Genomic DNA, 19233 nt, shown 5'->3' on the forward strand with positions numbered 1-19233 from the left:
AGCCCCTCCTGTGCAGGCAGAGCTGCAGCAGAGCCATGGGGCAGCTCTGCAGCCCCGGGCCCAGTTCCCTCTGCAGAGCACAGGGCTGGGAGCAGCTGCCTGGCACTGGGGGGCTCTGGGAGGGGGCACAGCTGGCTCAGGGTGACCCTGTCCCCAGTGCCCGGCTGTGGGCAATGCTGTCACTGCAGCCAGGGAAGGAGCTCCATCTCATTTAATCCAGTGCCATCATTAGGACACTTGAAAGTCTCCCTGAGATTTCCTTCCAAGCTTCCAGCTTCCCTCCACAATGCAAACCTGCCCTGTAGCATCTTTGTGTTATCTGAAAGCCCCACGGGGAGACACACAAGTTCTGTGATGGAGAAAATGCTGTTGGGTTGGTGGAATGAGTCCCGTGTGTTCTTGGGTACAAATGTGGGGCTGAGCCCTTGAGAAGAGGATGGACATTGGGTGGACTTTGGTGGATCCATCAGCTCTCAGCAGTGTCAGGACGGTTTTTAAAGGAAACATGGGAGGGTGATCATCCCATGTAGGGGACAGGTGAAAGCCCAGAGAATCCTGGAACAGGACAGGGTGACAGAGGTCCTCCCCTCGTTCTCCATGCACCACCTTGCCTCAGAGAACTTGCTCTGTTCTCCCTGAGTGCAGCAGCAGAAATGCTGAGTTTCTGACATCAAAAATAGTCAAGTGGAGATGAAGAAAAGCTGTTGAAAAAACTCTAGAACATTTAAACAGACTTTACCATTCCCGGTCACTGGCAGTGGGAGTACAAGCTGACAGAGACTTCTGTATTAACAGGGTTTCAAAGTGGAACACGAGGACGGGTTCCCTGTCCCCCTCTCACGTCTGCACGGCAAGGCTGAATTATAAAAACCCTGCATGTAATTGCCCTGAACCTGAAGACCCACTCAGCCAGCACCAACCAGGGCTCCCCAGTTGGAGTTTAAGGAAAATCTGCTAGAAAATCAAAAGGCTGTCAGTGTGATACAGAAGAATGGTCTGTGGGAAAAGGCTTTGATTTTACTGAAAGAACTTTCTCCTAACCTGTCACTGATCTTTTCTCCTTGAACAGGCCCCCATGGCTAGACACAGCAAATGTCCAACAGCAGCTCCATCAGCCACTTCCTCCTGCTGACATTGGCAGACACGCGGCAGCTGCAGCTCCTGCACTTCTGCCTCTTCCTGGGCATCTCCCTGGCTGCCCTCCTGGGCAACGGCCTCGTCATCAGCGCCGTAGCCTGCGGCCACCACCTGCACAGCCCCATGTTCTTCTTCCTGCTCAACCTGGCCCTCAGCGACCTGGGCTCCATCCTCACCACTGTCCCCAAAGCCATGCACAATTCCCTCTGGGACACCAGGACCATCTCCTATGAAGGATGTGCTGCACAGGTGTTTCTGTTTGTCTTTTTCATTTCAGCAGAGGTTTCCCTCCTGACCATCATGTGCTATGACCGCTACGTGTCCATCTGCAAACCCCTGCACTACGGGACCCTCCTGGGCAGCAGAGCTTGTGCCCACATGGCAGCAGCTGCCTGGGCCAGTGCCTTTCTCAATGCTCTGCTGAACACAGCCAATACATTTTCCCTGCCCCTGTGCCATGGCAATGCCCTGGGCCAGTTCTTCTGTGAAATCCCACACATCCTCAAGCTCTCCTGCTCACACTCCAAACTCAGGGAACTTGGGCTTCTTTTGTTTTCCATCTGTTTATGTCTTGGTTGTTTTGTGTTCACGGTTTTCTCCTATGTGCAGATCTTCAGGGCTGTGCTGAGGATCCCCTCGGAGCAGGGACGGCACAAAGCCTTTTCCACCTGCCTCCCTCACCTGGCTGTGGTCTCCCTGTTCCTCAGCACTGGCACATTTGCCTACCTGAAGCCCCCCTCCATCTCCTCCCCATCCCTGGATCTGGCATTGTCAGTTCTGTACTCGGTGGTGCCTCCAGCCCTGAACCCCCTCATCTACAGCCTGAGGAACCAGGAGCTCAAGGATGCCCTGAGGAAAATGATGAGTAGATGCTTTTCAGGAGCAACAAACTGCCTGTTTTCTTGGCCATAATTTTCAGAATGGAACTCATGACAGGCTCAAAAGGCCTTCCCAGGTCTTTGGTAGTGTTCAATGGGTTTTTCTGTCAGAAAATTATCCCCAGTGAAATTTTTTTAATCACCCCCATCTAATTCACTGTCTGCCTCTTGAATTTTATCCAGAAGCTCTGTAAACCAGGATTTACTGTATTGCTACATTTCAAGAAAATAAACAACCTTGCAGTGCTTGTTTTTCCTGGGATCCCATCTTTGTAACCTGCATGAAGTTAGAGGCGAGAAGGGGAAAAGAGTCCCAGCACAGCTACACTGCCAGGGAGCAGCAGTGCTTGGTCCTTTCAGTGCTGCTCTTCCCAGCTCCAGCCTCTCCTTCCCAGCCCTTCTGTGGCTGTAAGGCCGCAGTGCTCTGGCACATTGGTCACTGTCCTGCTGCGTGTCCCTGCTGTGACCACAGGCAGGGACTGGCCATGGGCACTGCTGGGACACAGCTGGGCTCCAGCACAGCAGCTCCAGCAGCACAGGGAGGGCAGGGCAGGAAGGCTTTGCTCTCCCTGCAGAGTCACTCTCAGGAACAGGCCCAAGGAACAGACTCTGAAGAGGCTCCTTGTGCTCCTTTTTCTCCCAGGGCTCAGTGGGATGACATCAGGGTCCCAGCGTGGCCTTCAGGGGACTCAGGGCTGCCTCAGGTTCTGCTTGTTGGTGGCCAGGGCCCATCAGATGGTGAATGGCCTGTGCTGAACCTTCCTGGGGCTCTGCAGCTTGTGCCAGGGCTGATGGCAGGGGAATGTTTGTCTGGAGGGCCTTGGCAGCTGCCAGGAGAACACAGGGGAGCTGCAGGGACAGCGTGTGCCAGGGATCAGCAGGGAGTGGAGCTCCCTGGGCACAGGCCTGGCCAGGGTGGGGTCACGCCGAGATCAAGGACTGAATGTCTGCTGTGAGCCAGGAGAGCTCTGCAGCCCCAGGGGACACAGCAGGCACAGGGAGAGGAGTCTGGGCACTGACTGCTCTGGCCCTCAGGGAACTTCCCCAGGAGGATCCAGGGCAGCCCCAAGGCCATGTGGCAGCCCTGGAACAAGGCAGGCAGCTCTGAGCAGCCTCCACGGCCCCAGCAGAGCCTGTGTGGGAGGGGGTCAGTGCAGGGAGCACCATCAGCTGCCTCTGTCTCCCGGGCTGAGCAGCAGAGCCCAGCAGAGGCAGCCCAGGGCCCCGGGCAGCACAGCCCCCGTGCTCTGCAGAGCAGCAGCCCCAGCTCGGGGCTGTGGGCAGCAGGGCAGGGGCTGCAGCAATGGCTGCTCAGGCCAGCACAGACGTGTTCCCCTGGGAAAGGCTCTGTGGGCAGCTGCCGTGTGCCAGGAGCAGAGCAGGAGCCCGTGGGTGTGCAGAGGAGCCCTGGCAAGAGGCTGCCCTGTCCCTGGGGCAGCAGCAGCAGCCTGAGGAGCGCCGGGGCCAACTCTCTGCTGCTGTGCTGGGCAGCGGGGCTGGCCCTGGGGCTGCAGGAGCTGCCTGAGCTGAGCATCTCCTGAGCATTGCAGACACAGAGTGGCTGTCCATGACCTCCAGTGCCTCCAGTTCCTGCTGCTGGGCCAGACTGGACTGGGCTGCTCTGCAGGGCTGGGGCAGGGAGAGGAAAACAATGGGCCCTTGATTATAAGAGTCCCCGCAGTTTCACACCGGTCCCTTGGTTCCATGGGGCCCCACGGTGTCACTCTGGTCCCCTTGGTCACACCAGGCCCCGCAGTGTCACAATGTACCCTTGGTTCTGTGGGGCTGCAGTGTCTGTTCTGCCACTGAGCAGGGTCAGCACCAAAAACACAGACACAAGGTTCAGGTATGGTGTGATTTATTATAACGCAAAACTGCAAAGAATGACAAAAGGGGAAGCTCAACAATGCACCCAATCGTCACTACCAAAGATTACCTGCAGTGATTATGAAAAAAGATGTACCTGTTACTCTCAGACTTTCCCATCAACCAGATCCACACATCAGCTGGGGGAAGCTGTCACAGCCAAGGACTGCAGAGCCACTCCCGGACACTGGGAATTCCTGCAGGTGCCTCCAGCCACAGGTGAGGCTCCAACCCGGCTGTGAGAGGGCCCAGCTCTGACAGCGCTGAATAAACAAACTGACAGCACTTCTGGTGCGGGAACATCTGGTTTCATTCTCCTCTTGGGTTTGTTCCAAAGCCTGGTCAGAGCTCAAATATAACCAATAATCAATACCATCCACCCCCAAACAAGGCCAGATGTCGGATTTCATGGCCTTGTCCAGTTTCTAAATACAGAAAGATCAATCCATGTTTCACTGATGAGGGGATACATCTATCTCAGCACTAATGACCATGCATATTTCATTAATGAGCACATAGAAAGATAATCTTTGGTTGGAAGTTACATCCAGAGGACACCTTGGCTCAGGGCCTGTTGTCCAGCCTTGGTACCTCAGGGACCAGGTTTAGTGTTGGGCTTGACACTGCTGGGTGAACGGCTGGACTTGATGTGCTCAGAGGTCTTTCCCAACAGAAAGAATTCTATAATTCCAGGATTCCATCTGCTGGATTCAGTTAGGTCCATGTTAGCAGCATTACTTGACTCAAGAATTTCCTCTTGGTCAGTGCTTGTGGCCTAAGGCTTCAGCTCCTTCAGCTCCTGCTGCTAAGCTGCTCACACTGAACGAGACGACTCGGAGAGAAGAATACAGTTCATCCAATTCCTTCTGGGACACTGAGAGGGGAGGGTGTGAAAACAGGAGCACTGTTTGGTGTGGCCTCCTCCCTGCCCTTCATGCCTTTCAGCACTTTGAAGCAGCCAAGAGCTTTCTCCAAGAGTGCAATGAAGCAGCTGCTCCTGCTCCCAGGTCCGGCTCTTCCCAGTCTCTGACCTTGCCTGGTTTTGTCCCTCTTGCTGTGCCCTCTGTTCCCCCTGTGCTCGGTGGCTGCTGCCCAGGACTGTGGAACTGGCACAGATCCAGTGGTGGAGACCCTCCTTTCTCTGCCCTTGCAGCTGCCTGCTCACAGCAGCCTTTTCCATCTGGGAAGCTCTACGTGGAGAAGGAGTCCCCACCTCTCTTCCTTTCACAACCCCCAGGAGCCCAGGGCTGCCATCTCAAGTCCCTGCTGGCCCTGAGGGCTCCCGGGTGCCTCAGGCTGCTGTGACACCACTGCCCACGGGAGGGAACAGTGGCAGGGGCTGTGCTCAAAGTCAGCTCCATGTGCTGCTGCTGCTGCTGCTGCTGTGGGGGTCGTTTGTCCAGCCCTGCCCCAGACTGAGGGATCAGATGCAGGCCCTGCTGCTGCTCCCTGGGGATCAGGCACAATTTGGTTGTTGCTGTCAGGGCCAGCAGAAGCCATGGCTGGAGCAGCGGGTGCTGACAGTGCCCCAGGGCCCGGGGCCGGAGGGGTCCCTGGGATGGGGGCTGCCAGGAGCTGCCCCTTGTTCTCCCTCTGCCTCCCGCAGAGCTGGGCCGGGCACAAGTGGGGCAGCACAGCAAACAGGGAGCCTGCCAGTCTCTTCCAGCCCTGTCTGCTCAGAGTTTGGGCCTTGGAGCTTCAGGTGGACAAAGGCAGCTGCTTCTGCTCCCTCTGTGTGTCCCCGTGTTCAGCAGTGCTGCTCCATCAGTCTGTGCCCAGCAACGGGGAAAAGCCTCAGCCCTGCAGGGCCAGGAGCTGCCGGGCTCTGCCTGAGCAGCTCGGCCACCAGGAAGGGAGCAGCTCCACAGGGGAACCAGGAGCAAAGGAAATGCCTTTTATAGGATGTGTTTTATGTTTTGAAAAAAAAAAAAAGAAAAAAGAAAAAGAAAAGATTAGAAAATATATAAAAGATAAAAACTACCCCAAATGTTTAGTGAAAAGTCTTCTGTAACTTTGGATTAGGAAAGAGGTAACTGAGTTTTTGAACAGACAACTCAGTGACTTACTTTGTTAATGTGCTGGTGGAAAAAATCCGTCAGCTGAATTCCTTTGGCAGATTTTGGGCTTTTTAACCAATATTAAGTTAATTTAAATAGTGGATTGGAGCAATAGGAAATTGAAAGATGGAATGTGCATGACTGCATCGTGAGTGTAAAAATTTTGCAGTTTGAAACTTAGACATAAAGTATTGCAAAAAAATAAGATATATAAATCTCAGTAGATTGTGTGACAGCAGCTTTCCCTTGAGCATGTGCAGCATCACAAAGACTTCATCAGTGGGATTGGGGGTGCTTGGAACTTCGTCCTGTTCCATTCGTGAATGTCATGAAATGGGACTTCACCTGCCACCAGCCCTGGTCACCCTCTGCCACCGCAGCTACTTGGACCTTGTGGCCCCCAAAGCAGATACAAAGTTTTCCGGCTGCTCCCCCCTTTCCACAGATCCACAGAGAGCTGGGATTTTTCCAAGTCTAGTGGCTCCATCGTGCCATATTCCTAAAGAACCAGCAGCACATCCCAATGAATAGGGCGAGTTACACTGATGGTTGTCAGCTCCATTTCCTGCCTAGAAATCCTGAAAGTGCTTCTGAATGCGGCTCCCCTCAGCTCTTGGAAACCTACTCACAAAGAGCTGGGAAAAAAATTCCCTGACCATCAGCAAACAAGTGAGTTGTGCCAAAGTTAGAGCTCTGTGGGAAATCTCTATCCATCCCTATCCTTTTAAAATATCTGTATGTGGGGGTGTGCATGGATGTGTCTTGTATGGAAAGGAAGGAGTGCACAAGCAGCATGACTGACACCTTCACTCTGTGTTCATTCCATACCCAAGGGAACAATGATGTTATGGAAACCTTTGTATAGATAGACCCTTCTGTCCATGGGTACAGAGACATCCCAGAGCCCCTGGCACACACAGACCCTTCTGTCCATGGGTACAGAGACATCCCAGAGCCCCTGGCACACACAGACCCTTCTGTCCATGGGTACAGAGACATCCCAGAGCCCCTGGCACACACAGACCCTTCAGCTTCAGCCTAACTGAGGTGGGTGGGTGGGCCAGGAAGAGTGGGGTGGCTCATGGGACTTCACAGAGCTCATCCTGCTGGAAGGATGAGGAAAAGGGAGTGGGAACTCAGCAGTGAGGAGAGCTGAGGGCAAGAGAGCAGCTCTGAATGACACTAAAATGCCACCAGACCTCTGAGGCATTGCTGCCCCTCAGCCAGTGACAGGATGAGTCCCTAAGCCTGGGGCTTGGTCTTCCTCATGGTGACGGGCACCAAGGATGGCAATAGTGTGATGGAGACTGCAATCAGCTGGGCACTCACTGGGGGAAAATAGGGAGCAGTTGTGAAGGAAAATGCAGGTGGGGGACAGAACTGTTCAGAGAAGGCCTGAGCTACAGCTTGAGCAAGCTGAAAAATGTCATTTGGTGTCACCCCAGATAGATTTCATTTCAGAAGGTATTGAACAATTTTATTTTGGGGAGGTGTCATGTTATCCCTTGGAGATGCATCCTCTGCAAACTTGAGCTGCATTGCCAAAATGCTCAAGGCAAGTCTGCTGCAGGTCACACCGTTTCTTCTTTGGCTGATCTCGGCCCGGTGCTGAGCTCCAGCAGAGCCCTGGCAGAGCCCAGAGCAGCCTCAGCATCCGCAGAGCCCGGCTGCAAGGACAGAAACCAGAAACCGCCCGTCAGCTGAAGGCTCCTGTGCCCTTGTCCCAGCCGCCCGCGGTGCCCAGGCCATGCTGGCCGTGCTCAGAGCGGGGCCCAAAGCTGCCCATCATTGCTGCCTTTGGCGGCAGAGCAGGAGCGCAGGACACGTGCCCAGCCTGCAGCCAGCCAGGCCAGATCCACCTCCCCAGCAGCTGCCCAGAGCAGGATGCTCCTGTGCTGGCTGCCATCTCCCAAAAGCTCTTACCCCACCCGTGCCAACAAGACGGGGACACACCTCACGCCATCCGCCGCGCAAAGAAAAGCTGCTCCCAAACCACGTCCTCAGCCTTCTCCTTCATCCACTCCACAGCTGGTCCCAAGCACTTCCCAGTCAAGACTGGACACCACCTAGAAGGCTTCCTTTAGAAAAACAAACATAAAATTCACAAAGGGATTACAGACAAAAAAGGAAAAAAAGGGAAAAGGTAAAAGATCCTATCTCTGTCAGAGGTTGAGGAAGCCCCCATGCCCTGCATGCTAGGGAAAAACCCACCCACCACTGAGGGAAGCCCATGTTTTCACTCTTCCCCCCCTACACTGCCCCCCAAACTAATGGTGATCCCAAAGAAAACAAAGGGAGTGGAGCAGCCCAAGTCCTTCCTTGCCGGCAAAGCAAAGCAGCCGAGCACAGGTTCTGGAGTCCCACCTCTGCTCCCACCTTGGGGGTTGGTTTGTGTCGGGCCGGCCGCCCCAGCCCCAGCCCAGGGCATGGTGGGGGGTGGCGGCTGTTGGCAGGGCCAGGAGCCGACTCCCATTTCAGAACCACCCCAGCCCGTGCCCCCAGCCCTGCCAAAAAGCAGCTTGGCAGCCCACTGAACAATCAGTTGCATCAGCCCCAGGAAAGGGGGGAACCTTTGGTTCCTGGCCAGGCTGTGCAATGCCCAAATCTGGGAGCATCCCCCTGTGTGTGAACTCATCCGCAAATTGGCTGTGGAGCCTGACTTTGAAGAAGGTGCCAGAATTGAAGTTCATCACCTTCAATTGCTGGTGGCCAGGTTCAGGAAGAGGTTGTCATCCTTGTTGTCGTCCTCACTGTCTCCAGCAGCAGCAGCCCCACCTGGTCCAGCTTCTCCAGGGGCTCCTTCTCCTTCCCTGGGGGTGAGACCAGGCTGTCAGTGTTCTGCCCAGGGCCCCAGCTGTCAGTGAACCAGCACAAGCCAAAACAACTCGCATGGCAACTCAGCTCCAGCACAAGGGCTGCCTGTGCCCACCTGATGACCCCTGTGCAGTGACACAGGCAGCACAAAAAGTCTGGCTTTCTTTGCTTCTGATTGCCAAGGCATGTGTGCAGCTGGAACTTACCAGGGCCCTGCATCAAAATGAACCTCTGGCTCTCTCCCTTCTTCTACTCCAGATGAATCTCCTGCATCCAAGGATCACCAAAAAGGTCTTCTAATGAAGGCCTTTCCATGTCATCCACGGCTAAACAGCACCTGATGAGATCCTTGCACTCTGGGAAGAGAAACCAGAAACTGCCAGTCAGTTGGAGAAGGCCCCTGGCTGCTTTGCCCCATATTCCCATGCCCAGGCCATGCTGGATGTGCTCAGAGCTGGGCCTAAACTTTCCCATCAATTCCCTGTTTTGGAGGAGAGCAGGAGAGCAGGACATGTGCCACCTCCTCAGCAGCTGCCAGAGCAGGATGCTCACGAGCCAACTGCTGTCTCCCAGCACTGGTATTCCCCCCGTGCCCAGAGATGAGGATCCACCTTGAGAGAGCCGTTGTGGCAGCGGGAGCTGGCCCCAGCTGATGTTCCAGCCGCTCCTGAAAGGGTGCTGCCCGCAGACCATCTGGTGCAGGAGCATGCCCAGGGACCAGATGGTAGCTGGCTCGCCGTAGTACCAGCCAAAGTCGGTCCATTCTGGGGGTCTGTATGCTGGTGTTCCTGTGGAATACAGATGGAGTTCATCAGAGGGATGCTGCTGCTCCCAGAGCCTGGCCCCAGCATCCCTGGGCATGTGGGGACTGCCCCAGTGGCACATGGTGTGACCCACTGCCCTCCCACCAGGACCTGGGCTTTGTGTGAAAAACGGGCATTGGAAAAGAAACCACTGGTGTAGGAAAAGGGCAGCAGAAGCCCTGGAAAGGCCTGACCAGAACAAGAAAAAACCCACTCAGAGCAGGAGGAAAACCATGCCTTCCTTCTCCCTGCCTGCATTGCCCCAAATAACATTATGAACACAAGACAAAGAAGGCCAGAGGAGCAGTCCAAGCCCTTTCTCACCTGCACACCAAACTGGCTGGTGCACAGGTTCTGACTCCACGCTCTCTGATAGCCCCACCCACGGGTGTTTCTGTCGGGCTGGCTGCCCCAGCCCCAGTCCTGGGCAGAGTGGCTGGCAAAGGCTGCCAGCAGGGCTGGAAGCTGGGCCCCAACCCACCCCTGCTCAAAAGCAACTCAGCTGAAGTCTCAGTGCCATGACTGGCAGCAAAAGGGAGAATCCCCACTGCCACACCCAGGTTGGGCTGTGAGATGTTGGGCCATGAGATGTCAGGAGCTGGGAGCACATCCTTGCGTGGGCTCACCTGCAAACTGCGTGTATGCCGTGTCTTGAAGGTAGGTGCCACAGCCAAAATCGATCAATTTGGCCTGCCCGGTGGCCAGGTCAACCAGGATGTTCTCTGGTTTGATGTCTCTGTGCAGGACCCCGCAGCTGGTGCAGTGCCGCACGGCCTCCAGCACCTGGCGGAACAGCTCTCGCGCCACCTCCTCGGACAGGAACCTCCGTGCCCGAATGAAATGCTGGAGGTCCTGACACCGCTGCGGGCGCTCCAGCACCATCACGATTTCACTGGGGAGCTCAAGCCAGTCCAGCAGCTGGACGACACCAGGGAAGCCAGTGGAGACCCTGTCCAGCAGCACGATCTCCAGCGGTGCGCTGGTGCCGTTGGGCTGTGGGATGACCACGATGCCGTCAGTGGGGCTGAGGCCGTGCCAGGGGTGGGGAAGACCTCACCCAGCCCGGGATGTTCTGCACCCTCCGCTGGCCCCACGCCCGCTCTCCCTCGAGGCGTCCTGGCGGCTTCCACCCTGCCGGGCCTCGGCTCGTCCCCGCCCGGCACGCCCCGGCTTCTCCCGCTGGCCCCCGCTCACTCACCAGCTCTCCCCAGTGCCGGACGCGGTTCCGTGGCACCCTTTTGATGGCCACCTGCAAGCCAAGGGGAGCAGCGGCCTGAGCTCGCTGCCCACGCTGCCCACGCTGCCCAGCCCCATGCTCTTCCTCCTCCGCCCTCCTCCTCCTCCTCCTGCGCCCGCCGCCAGCCCCGCCGCTCACCGGTGCGCCGTCCGAGAGCCGCGTCCCTGCGAAGACTCTTCCGAAGCCGCCGCGCCCCAGCAGCGAACCCAGCCGGTACTGCTCCTGGAGGCCCTGCTGCGCCTTCCCTGCCGGCGAGACGTGGCTGTCAGTGCTCGGCCCGGGGCCAGCAACGGCCCCCGAGCGCCCCTCAACCGCTCCGGGCCGGGAATCCCCAGGCGTTCGCTCCTGGCAACGCGACAGCGGCAGCTCGGGGCCGGCGGCCACGCTGCCGAGCGGCGGAGCTCGGGCCGGGGAAGCCGCGGCGGAGGCCGCGGGAGCGGCCGCGCCGCCTGTGTCCTCCGCGGGGCCCGGGAGGGGCCGGGGATGGGGCCGGGGCCGGGGATGGGGCCGGGGCCGGGGCCGGGGCCGGGGCCGGGGCCGGGGCCGGGGCCGGGGCCGGGGCCGGGCTCGGCACAGGCGAAGGCAAAGGGCGGCGATGCCGCCACAGCCCCAGGCACTGATCCTCGTCCGCCACCGCCATCGCCAGGACAGCCAGAGCCCGGCGGAGGCGAGACCGCGGCGGGAGGCCCGGGGCCGGGGGCGGAGACGGGGCAGCCCCACCCGGGGCCGGGGGCGGGCCGGGGGCATGGCCCGGCCCTGCAGGGGAGAGGGAGACTGCGAGAGGACGGGGACACCGGGACAGGGAGATCGGGAGAGGGTGCGGGACTAAGGGAGAGGGTGCGGGCCTGCAGGAGAGGAAGAGGAAAAGCAGGAGGAAGTCTAGAAAAGTCCTTTTTCTGCTGCTGCTGCCGCTGCTGCTGCCGCTGCTGCCGCTGCTGCCGCTGCTGCTGTAGCAACTGAAGCCCCGGGGCCGTTTTTCCCCAGGTCCGTTTGTCCGTTGCCCGCTCAGCCCCACGCCGAGCCCCGCGCTCCCCGGGGGCAGCCCCGAGCCTGTCCAAACACGGGAACTTTGCCCACAGGAGCCAAGACCCAGAGTCTTGACTCCTGCACTGTGGCAGAGCATTCCCCTTGGTTGCTGCTGTGCATTGTCCCTGCTGAGGGTCAGACACTGTCAGAGCACGTTCCCTGAATGCAGAATTTGTACCTGGCCCAAGCACTGCACTTGTGTCTCCAGCATTGCTTTCCAAGAAAAACAGGGGAAGGCAAATTGTGTGTAGCTCATGGTATTTTACAGCATCTCAAACTTGCCAAATCATGGATCTTAGAGGTGAGATCCATTTGTAGTTCATGGGATGGAGAAGTAGTGCAAGATGGAAAAGGGGAGCATCAAAATCATTTGACAAGGACATCTTAGTATTGGTTCTATACATTTTCATTTCATTTCTTAAATGCTCTTTCAGTTTTCCCAGAATCTTCTCCACAGTCCCGTCTGCTCTTTCCAAGAACACTTCCTGGAGAACGAGGTGCAGCTTCTGTCACAAGACGTGCCACCAACTGCAGCTTCCCTTGGCTTTCCACACTGTGTGTGCAGTAGGAGTCTTGCAGCAAAGCAGGACAAATATTTGAAGAACTTGACAGCTTGTCTGTTCTTTTCCTTGTGGACTTGGGAGTTGTGCCCTTGGTAAGGTTTTCATTGTTACCGTTGTACCCTAAGAAAACAGGACGGGGTACCAGGGGAACCTGCTGGGAGTCTGTTATCATCCACCCAGCCAGGAAGAAGAGGTGGACAACTTAATCTAAAAGCAGCTGGAGAATGTTTCAGGATCACCAGCCCTTGTTCTTGTAGGTGACTTTAAGCTGCCAGATATCTGCTGGGAACTTAATATAGCAGGAAAGAGGCAGTCCAGGAAGGTTTTGGAGTGTATGGAGGACAACTTTTTGTTGCAGCTGGTGAGTGAGCCCCACCAGGGGAGGGCCTATGTTCGACCTGTTGTTTGCAAATAGAGAAGGGCTGGTGGGAGATGTGGTGGTTGGAGGCTCCTTGGGACACAGTGAGGATGAAATTATAGAGTTCTCGATATTTGGTGAAATCAGGAAGAACATCAAGAAGACTTTTACACTGGACTTCCAATCAGCAGACTTTGGCCTATTTACAAGACTTATTCAGGGAGTTGCTAGGGAAGCAGCCCTTAAAAACAAAGGAGTCCAGGGAAGGTGGGCGTGCTTCAAAGCAGAGATCTTGAGGGCAGAGGAACAGGCTTTCCCTGTGTGCCAAAAGATGAGCTGACGAGGCAAACGTCCAGCCTGGATGGGCAAGGAGGTTTTGAAGGAACTTAGGAATAAAAAGAGGATGTATCATCTTTGGAAGGAGGGTCAGGTCAAGGAGTATTTAAGGGGATTGCTAGAGCATGTAGGAAAAGTGTTTGGGAGTCCAAAGCTCAATTCAAACTTAATTTGGCAATTTTGTACAGGATATTAAAAAAAGTTTTTCAAATATATTAACTGCAATAGGAAGGCCAACCTTTGTTCTGTACTGGATGTGGGAGGGAACTTAGTGTCCAGGAGGAGGCAGTCAGAGAACTGCTGAGCTGCTTGGATGTTCATAGATCTATGGGCCCAGGTGGGATCCACCCCAGGGTGATGAGGGAGCTGGCAGATGAGCTTGTGAAGCCGCTCTCCATCATTTACCAACAGTCCTGGCCCACTGGTGAGATTCCAGATGACTGGAAGCTGGGCAATGTGACACCCATTCACAAGAAGGGTGGGAAGGAGGATCCTGGTAATTATAGGCCAGTTAGCCTGACCTCAGTACATGGTAAAGGTCACGGAGCAGTTTATATTGTGTCATGGACAGGGTATCAGAGCCAGCCAGCACGGGTTTAGGAGGGGTAGGTCATGTTTGACCAGTTTTTATGTCTCCTTTTCTGGCCAGGTGACTTGTGTGGTGGATGTGGGAAAGGCTGTGGATGTTGTCTGTTGGGACTTCAGCAAGGCCTTAGGCACTGTCTCCCACAGCACGCTCCTGGAAAAGCTGGCAGCCCACGGCTTGAACAGGAGCACTCTTTGCTGGGTTAACAACTGGCTGCATGGCCGGGCCCAGAGAGTGGTGGGGAAGGGTGCTGCATCCAGCTGGCAGCCAGTCACCAGGGGTGTTCCTCAGGGGTCTGTGCTGGGGCCAGCTCTGTTCAACATTTGTATTGATGACATGGATGGGGCTATTGAATCTCTTATTAGTAAATTTTTAGATGACACTAAGCTGGGAACATTTGTCGATCTGTTGGCAGGTAGGAGGGCTCTGCAGAGAGACCTGGAACAGTTGGATGGGTGGGCAGAGTGCAACAAGGTGAAGTTTATTAAGTCCAAGTGCTGAGTCCTGCATCTTGGCCACAATAACCCCTGCAGTGCTCTAGGCTGGGGACGGTGTGGCTGGACAGTGCCCAGGCAGAAAGGGCCCTGGGGGTTCTGGTCGACAGGCAACTGAACATGAGGCAGCAGTGTGCCCAGGTGGCCAAGAAGGCCAATGGCACCTGGCCTGGATCAGGAATGGTGTGGCCAGCAGGAGCAGGGAGGTCATTCTTCTCCTGTACTCGGCACTGGTGAGGCCACACCTTGAGTGCTGTGTCCAGTTCTGGGCCCTCAGTTAAGAATAACCTTGAGATGCTTAAATGTGTCTGGAGGAGGCAACAAGGCTGGTGAGGGGCTTGGAACACAACTCCTGTGAGGAACGACTGAGCGAGCTGGGGTTGTTTAGCCTGGAGAAAAGGAGAGTCAGAGGTGACCTTATCACTCTCTACAACTCCCTGAAAGGTCTTTGTAGTCAGGGGGGCTTGGTCTCTTTCTCCAGGCAGCCACTGACAAAATGAGAGGACAGAGTCTTAAGGCTGCACAAAGGGAAATATAGGTTGGAAATTAGGAAAAAGATTTTTACGGAAAGGGTGATAAAGTTCTGGAATGATCTGACTGGAGAGGTGGTGGCATCACCATCTCTGGATGTGTTTTAAAAAAGACTGGATGTGGCACTAGGTGCCATGGCTTAGGTGAGGTGTTGGGACATGGGTTGAACTCAATGATCTTGGAGGTCTCTTCCAATCTAGTCATTTTGTCATTCTGTAATTCTGTAAAGGTTTCCAGGTCAAATGGGCTAAGTCAATGAAGCTACTGCTATGATAAGAGTTTTATTTTGAGTTGGATGTTTTATTAAATGGTTTTCCAAGTTCCTTGATTTTCTATATTTTGCCAGTAGAGCTGTGTGTTGCTTTGATCTCTTAGCTCAGTTGGTTAAAGTATGGTGCTAATATCACTGAGGTTGTGGGTTCAGTCCTTCTGTGTGCCATTCACATAAGAGTTGGACTTATGATCCTTGACTGTTCCTTGCAAATAAGAATATTCTGTGCATCTGTTCATCCTGAGACTATCTGGTTGGCATTTCTCCTTGTGCACCAAACTCGAGTAAGAGAACCTTTGGGTACCCCCATTATTTCAGTGTTCTGGGGTGTTACAGCCCCGCAGGCTCATTATGGCCTCTTGTTTCCATGAGGCCCTGCTGTGTCACACTGGCCCGCAGTGCCATGAGGATCGGGAGTGTCACACAGCTTTGTGCCATTTGTCCTCGCTGCCCCTCCCATCCCACTGCCCCACAAGCAGCCCCGAGCCACCCGGGAGGGACAGGCCCTGCTGTGCCAGGCCTGGGCTCAGGGCTTGGCCTTTCTGCTGCCTCCAACCAGCCCAGGCCTTGCTCAGCATTGCAGTTCCCTGCTCACAGCCTGCGGCTCCCTGCAATCCTGGCCTCAAGGATCTGCTCTCAGCAGTCCCTGGGGAGCCTTTGGCACTCCCTGCCCTCAGTGGGGCCCAGGGATGCTCCAAGGGACTTGGAGTTTTGCTTCTGCCTCCTTGAGCAGCTTCTTCAACCTTCTCTCAGTGCCTGGAGCTTCTGGACTCAGCCCCAAATCCAGCATGGGGCTGATTCAAATCCAGAAAGCAGTCACGACCTCCTTTTCTTCCTTTACTAGTCTTCGTCTCCAGGGCTTGTACAGCTGCTTGGAGCCAGTTTGGAGTTCTCTTATGGAGGAAAATTTCAAAGTCCATCTCCTGATTTGTTTTTCTAATCAAGGCTGCATTTTTTTTTTTATTTTTCAGTCCATTGAAGAGGTGAAAGAAACATTCCCCAAGTGATCTTAATGCTGAGTGTCTCCTTAGGAGGTCTGGGCATGGAGAATGAGCCCCTTGCAGGCTGACCCTGTTTGGACAACCTGCTCCTCACCCCAACCTCACCGTGTCTGAAATCATCCACCAAGGACTGACATCTGAAATAATTTTTGTAAATTAGCAATTTTTCTTTAAAAATAAAATTTATAAGGAAATTTTAATAATATTTATAAATATATAAACACTATTATATATGTTTTTACCTAAGTTTGACATGTATTTAAAAAAAAACAAATTGCGACATTTTTAGACCTCAAGAAATTACTGGTCATTGGTTCTAAGTTACACAATTCCCTTCATTAATTCATTGACAACATCTGGCTATTGATTCCTCCCTCTTTATGCTAATTAGGCCTATTGTTACTCCTTTTGTCGTCTTCTTCATCGTTTTCTCAGACAGGGTAAAAGGGGCCACTTTGGGGTCCACGGAGACATTTCTGGGGCACATTTGGGGCAGTTCTAAACCTGGGGATGGAATCTGAAGAAAATTTGGGGTCTGAAGGACATCTGGGGGAGCCGGGTGGGCACTTGGAGGTCAGGGAGGGGAATCTGGGGCCCTTCGGGGTCCGGGCGGGCACTTGGGGGCCCTGAGGGGACTCTCTGGGGCGCGGGGGATGATGGGAGTTGTAGGCGCGGGTAGAACACGGTGTAACGGGGCCGCGGAGCATCATGGGAGTTCGAGGCGCGGCTCCAATGGCTGTCGGGGGGCGCGGGGCATGACGGGAGATGGAGTCACGGCTGGAATAGGGCTCTGTGTGCGGCGCGGAGCATGCTGGGAGCTGTAGTCCCGGAAGTGCATAAAGCCGAGCTGTGGCGGGGCCGGGAAGGCACTTGGCGGACACTTCTGCGTCCGAGTCGCGACTTGAGGCCCTCGGGGGAAACGTGTGCGGTTCGGGAGGAATTGGGGGGAACTTGGGGAGCTCGAACCGGGCGCTTTAGGACACGGGGCACAGCAGGAATTTTCGGCGCGAGACTGTGTTGGGCAGAGCTCTGAGAGCACGGGGCATGATCGGAGATGAATTCCCAGAAGTGGCTCTAACGGGCATCTCTGGGGTTGGGAGCATTCAGGGGAGTCGGGGACGATTTTGGGGGGTTCCAAATAAATACTGAGGGGGCACTTAGGGATCCTGGAGGGTCTGGGGGAAACGTAGGCTACACATGGGGGGGAGGGGGGATACGGGGGCGGGGTTCTGTGGAGCGCGGGGCATGACGGGCATTGTAGTCCGGGCTGCAATGGGGCTCAATTGGGCCGCGGTGCATGACGGGAGTTGAAGGCAAAACCGACACGTGGCACCGACAGCAGGCACCGCCCCGAGGCCCCGGTTTCCTGGCACTGATTGGGTGCTGGCGGTGACGGGCGGGAGCCTCGGCAAATGGGAGTTTGCGGAGGCGGGAACAGCCGATTCAACCCCTCTAGTCCTTCCCAGTACAGCCCAGTTCATCCCCAGTACAGCCCAGTTCTACCCCTGTGGCCCTTCAGTCCCCCCCTTTACAGCCCATTTCATCACCACTACAGCCCAGTCCCTCCCAATGCACCTGAGTTCATTCCCATTCCCTTCCAGTTCCCCCCAGTATCTTCCATAGCACGTCCCAGTATTCCCCAGTCTTCCCCACAGTGTTGCCATTGTCCCCAGTTTGTCCCAGTGTGTCCGTGGCCACAGCCCCTTGAAGTGGCCCAGGGCAGGTTGGGATGCTGATCCACCCTCACAGCCGGCCCAGGGCAGGGCTGGAGTGGTTTTGGTGGCCCCTTGGGCTGGCACACACTTGAGGAGTGTGTCTGTTTTCAGTGGGGAAAATTACGAGTTTCACGTTGCTTCAAAAATAGAAAACCCCTTTTTGCCTGAGTGCAGGCAGCTCTCTGAGCAAAGCAGGTCCCAGGTGAGTGAGGACAGGCAGGATGGGCTTGGGGAATGTGGAACAAGGTTGTCCACACTGGGTCAGATCTCAAGGCACAGCTTCTCTGGCCAGGCCAGGCCTTTGGAGGAGAGGCCCTGGATCAATATCAATCACAGAATGCTGCAATCACCTCTGCTCCAAAGAGAACAGTAATAAAACACACCCTTTATAACAGGAATGTGAATTTCTTAGAAGCTCTTTGAAGTCTTTCTCCATTACTGCAGTAGAAAACCTTCCTAATGAACTGCACCAGAGCAGAGGGAAATCAAGGCAGAGCCGTGGTTTGTCAGGACTTGCTTGATCCCAAAGAGCCCCGTGGTGCATTTGGTGCTGAGCCCTCAGGGCCTGAGAGGAGATGGCACAAACCTTTCCAGGAGTCCAAGTCAGAGGAAAAACCCAACGTGTCTCAAAGCATTCCTGGGTCCCACTGAGGTCCATCCCCAACACAGGCTCCTCATGGACTCCTTGGAGGAGAGAACTGGAGGCCAAGAGTGCCCAGAAACCTCTCAGAGACGGAGTGTGGGAAGGAAAACCCAAAGTACCTTAAAAGACATTGAGTATCTCAGAGCATTAATGAGCCCCACTGAGTGTCAGTACGAAGCCTCTCTAGGGACTAATTACAGCAGATAATTGGAGGCCATGACTGCACAAACCTCTCAGAGTGATTCAGTGTCAAAAAGTAGTACTTTAATGACTCTTGAGTAACTTGAGGCATTAATGAGCCCCACTGAGTGTTGTTAGTGACAAAACATCTCAAGGGACTAATTACAGCAGACAATTGGAGGCCGTGATTGCACAAACCCCTCAGAGACTCCCAGGCAAAAGCAAAACCCAAAGTGCTCTGAAAAACCTGCAGTCCCTGGGAGCACTGAGGAGCCCCCCAGGGCCATTCCTGACCAAGGCTCCCCAGGGACTGGTCCCAGCAGATCCCTGGAGCCACTGGGATGTGGGGGGATGCTGAGAGCAGGACAAGGGGGTGACAGTGCCCAGCCTTGCTGGGGCTGTGCCAGGAGGCCCCAGGGCCTCAGGACAAGGTGTCCCCTCCCAGCCCTTGGTGGCACAGACCCTGCTGTGCCCCAGGGCACCAAGACTTGGCTTCTCCTGGGCACTGCCAGCCCTGCCGGGTCCTTGGCCACGTCCAGCACAGCTTGTCCTGCGCTGTCCCACAGCTGCTGCTGTGTCCCTGCAGGCTGCACACTCCCATCTCGCTGCCCCCCTGCCTCTGCCCTGCTTTTCCCTTTCTCTTCTCCCTGATATCCTGGGATGGAACATGTGAGAATGGTTCAAAGCTGTACCAGGGAAGGTTTAGACTGCACAGGAGAAAGTCTTTCTTTACTGGG

At 55.3% G+C, this 19233-nt stretch overlaps 1 protein-coding gene across 1 annotated transcript; it reads left to right on the forward strand.

Moving 5' to 3' along the window:
• The first annotated feature begins 1092 nt into the window (after positions 1–1092).
• LOC136303487 (olfactory receptor 14J1-like) lies at positions 1093–2206 on the forward strand. The gene has a single exon (XM_066207148.1). The coding sequence runs from the start codon at positions 1093–1095 to the stop codon at positions 2047–2049; it is 957 nt and encodes a 318-aa protein (XP_066063245.1). The 3' UTR covers positions 2050–2206.
• The last annotated feature ends 17027 nt before the right edge of the window (positions 2207–19233 follow it).

The sequence above is a fragment of the Chamaea fasciata genome, unplaced genomic scaffold, assembly GCF_029207755.1.
Source record: "Chamaea fasciata isolate MVZ Bird 193981 ecotype frontalis unplaced genomic scaffold, bChaFas1.0.hap1 SCAF_35, whole genome shotgun sequence".
Lineage (NCBI taxonomy): Eukaryota > Metazoa > Chordata > Aves > Passeriformes > Sylviidae > Chamaea > Chamaea fasciata.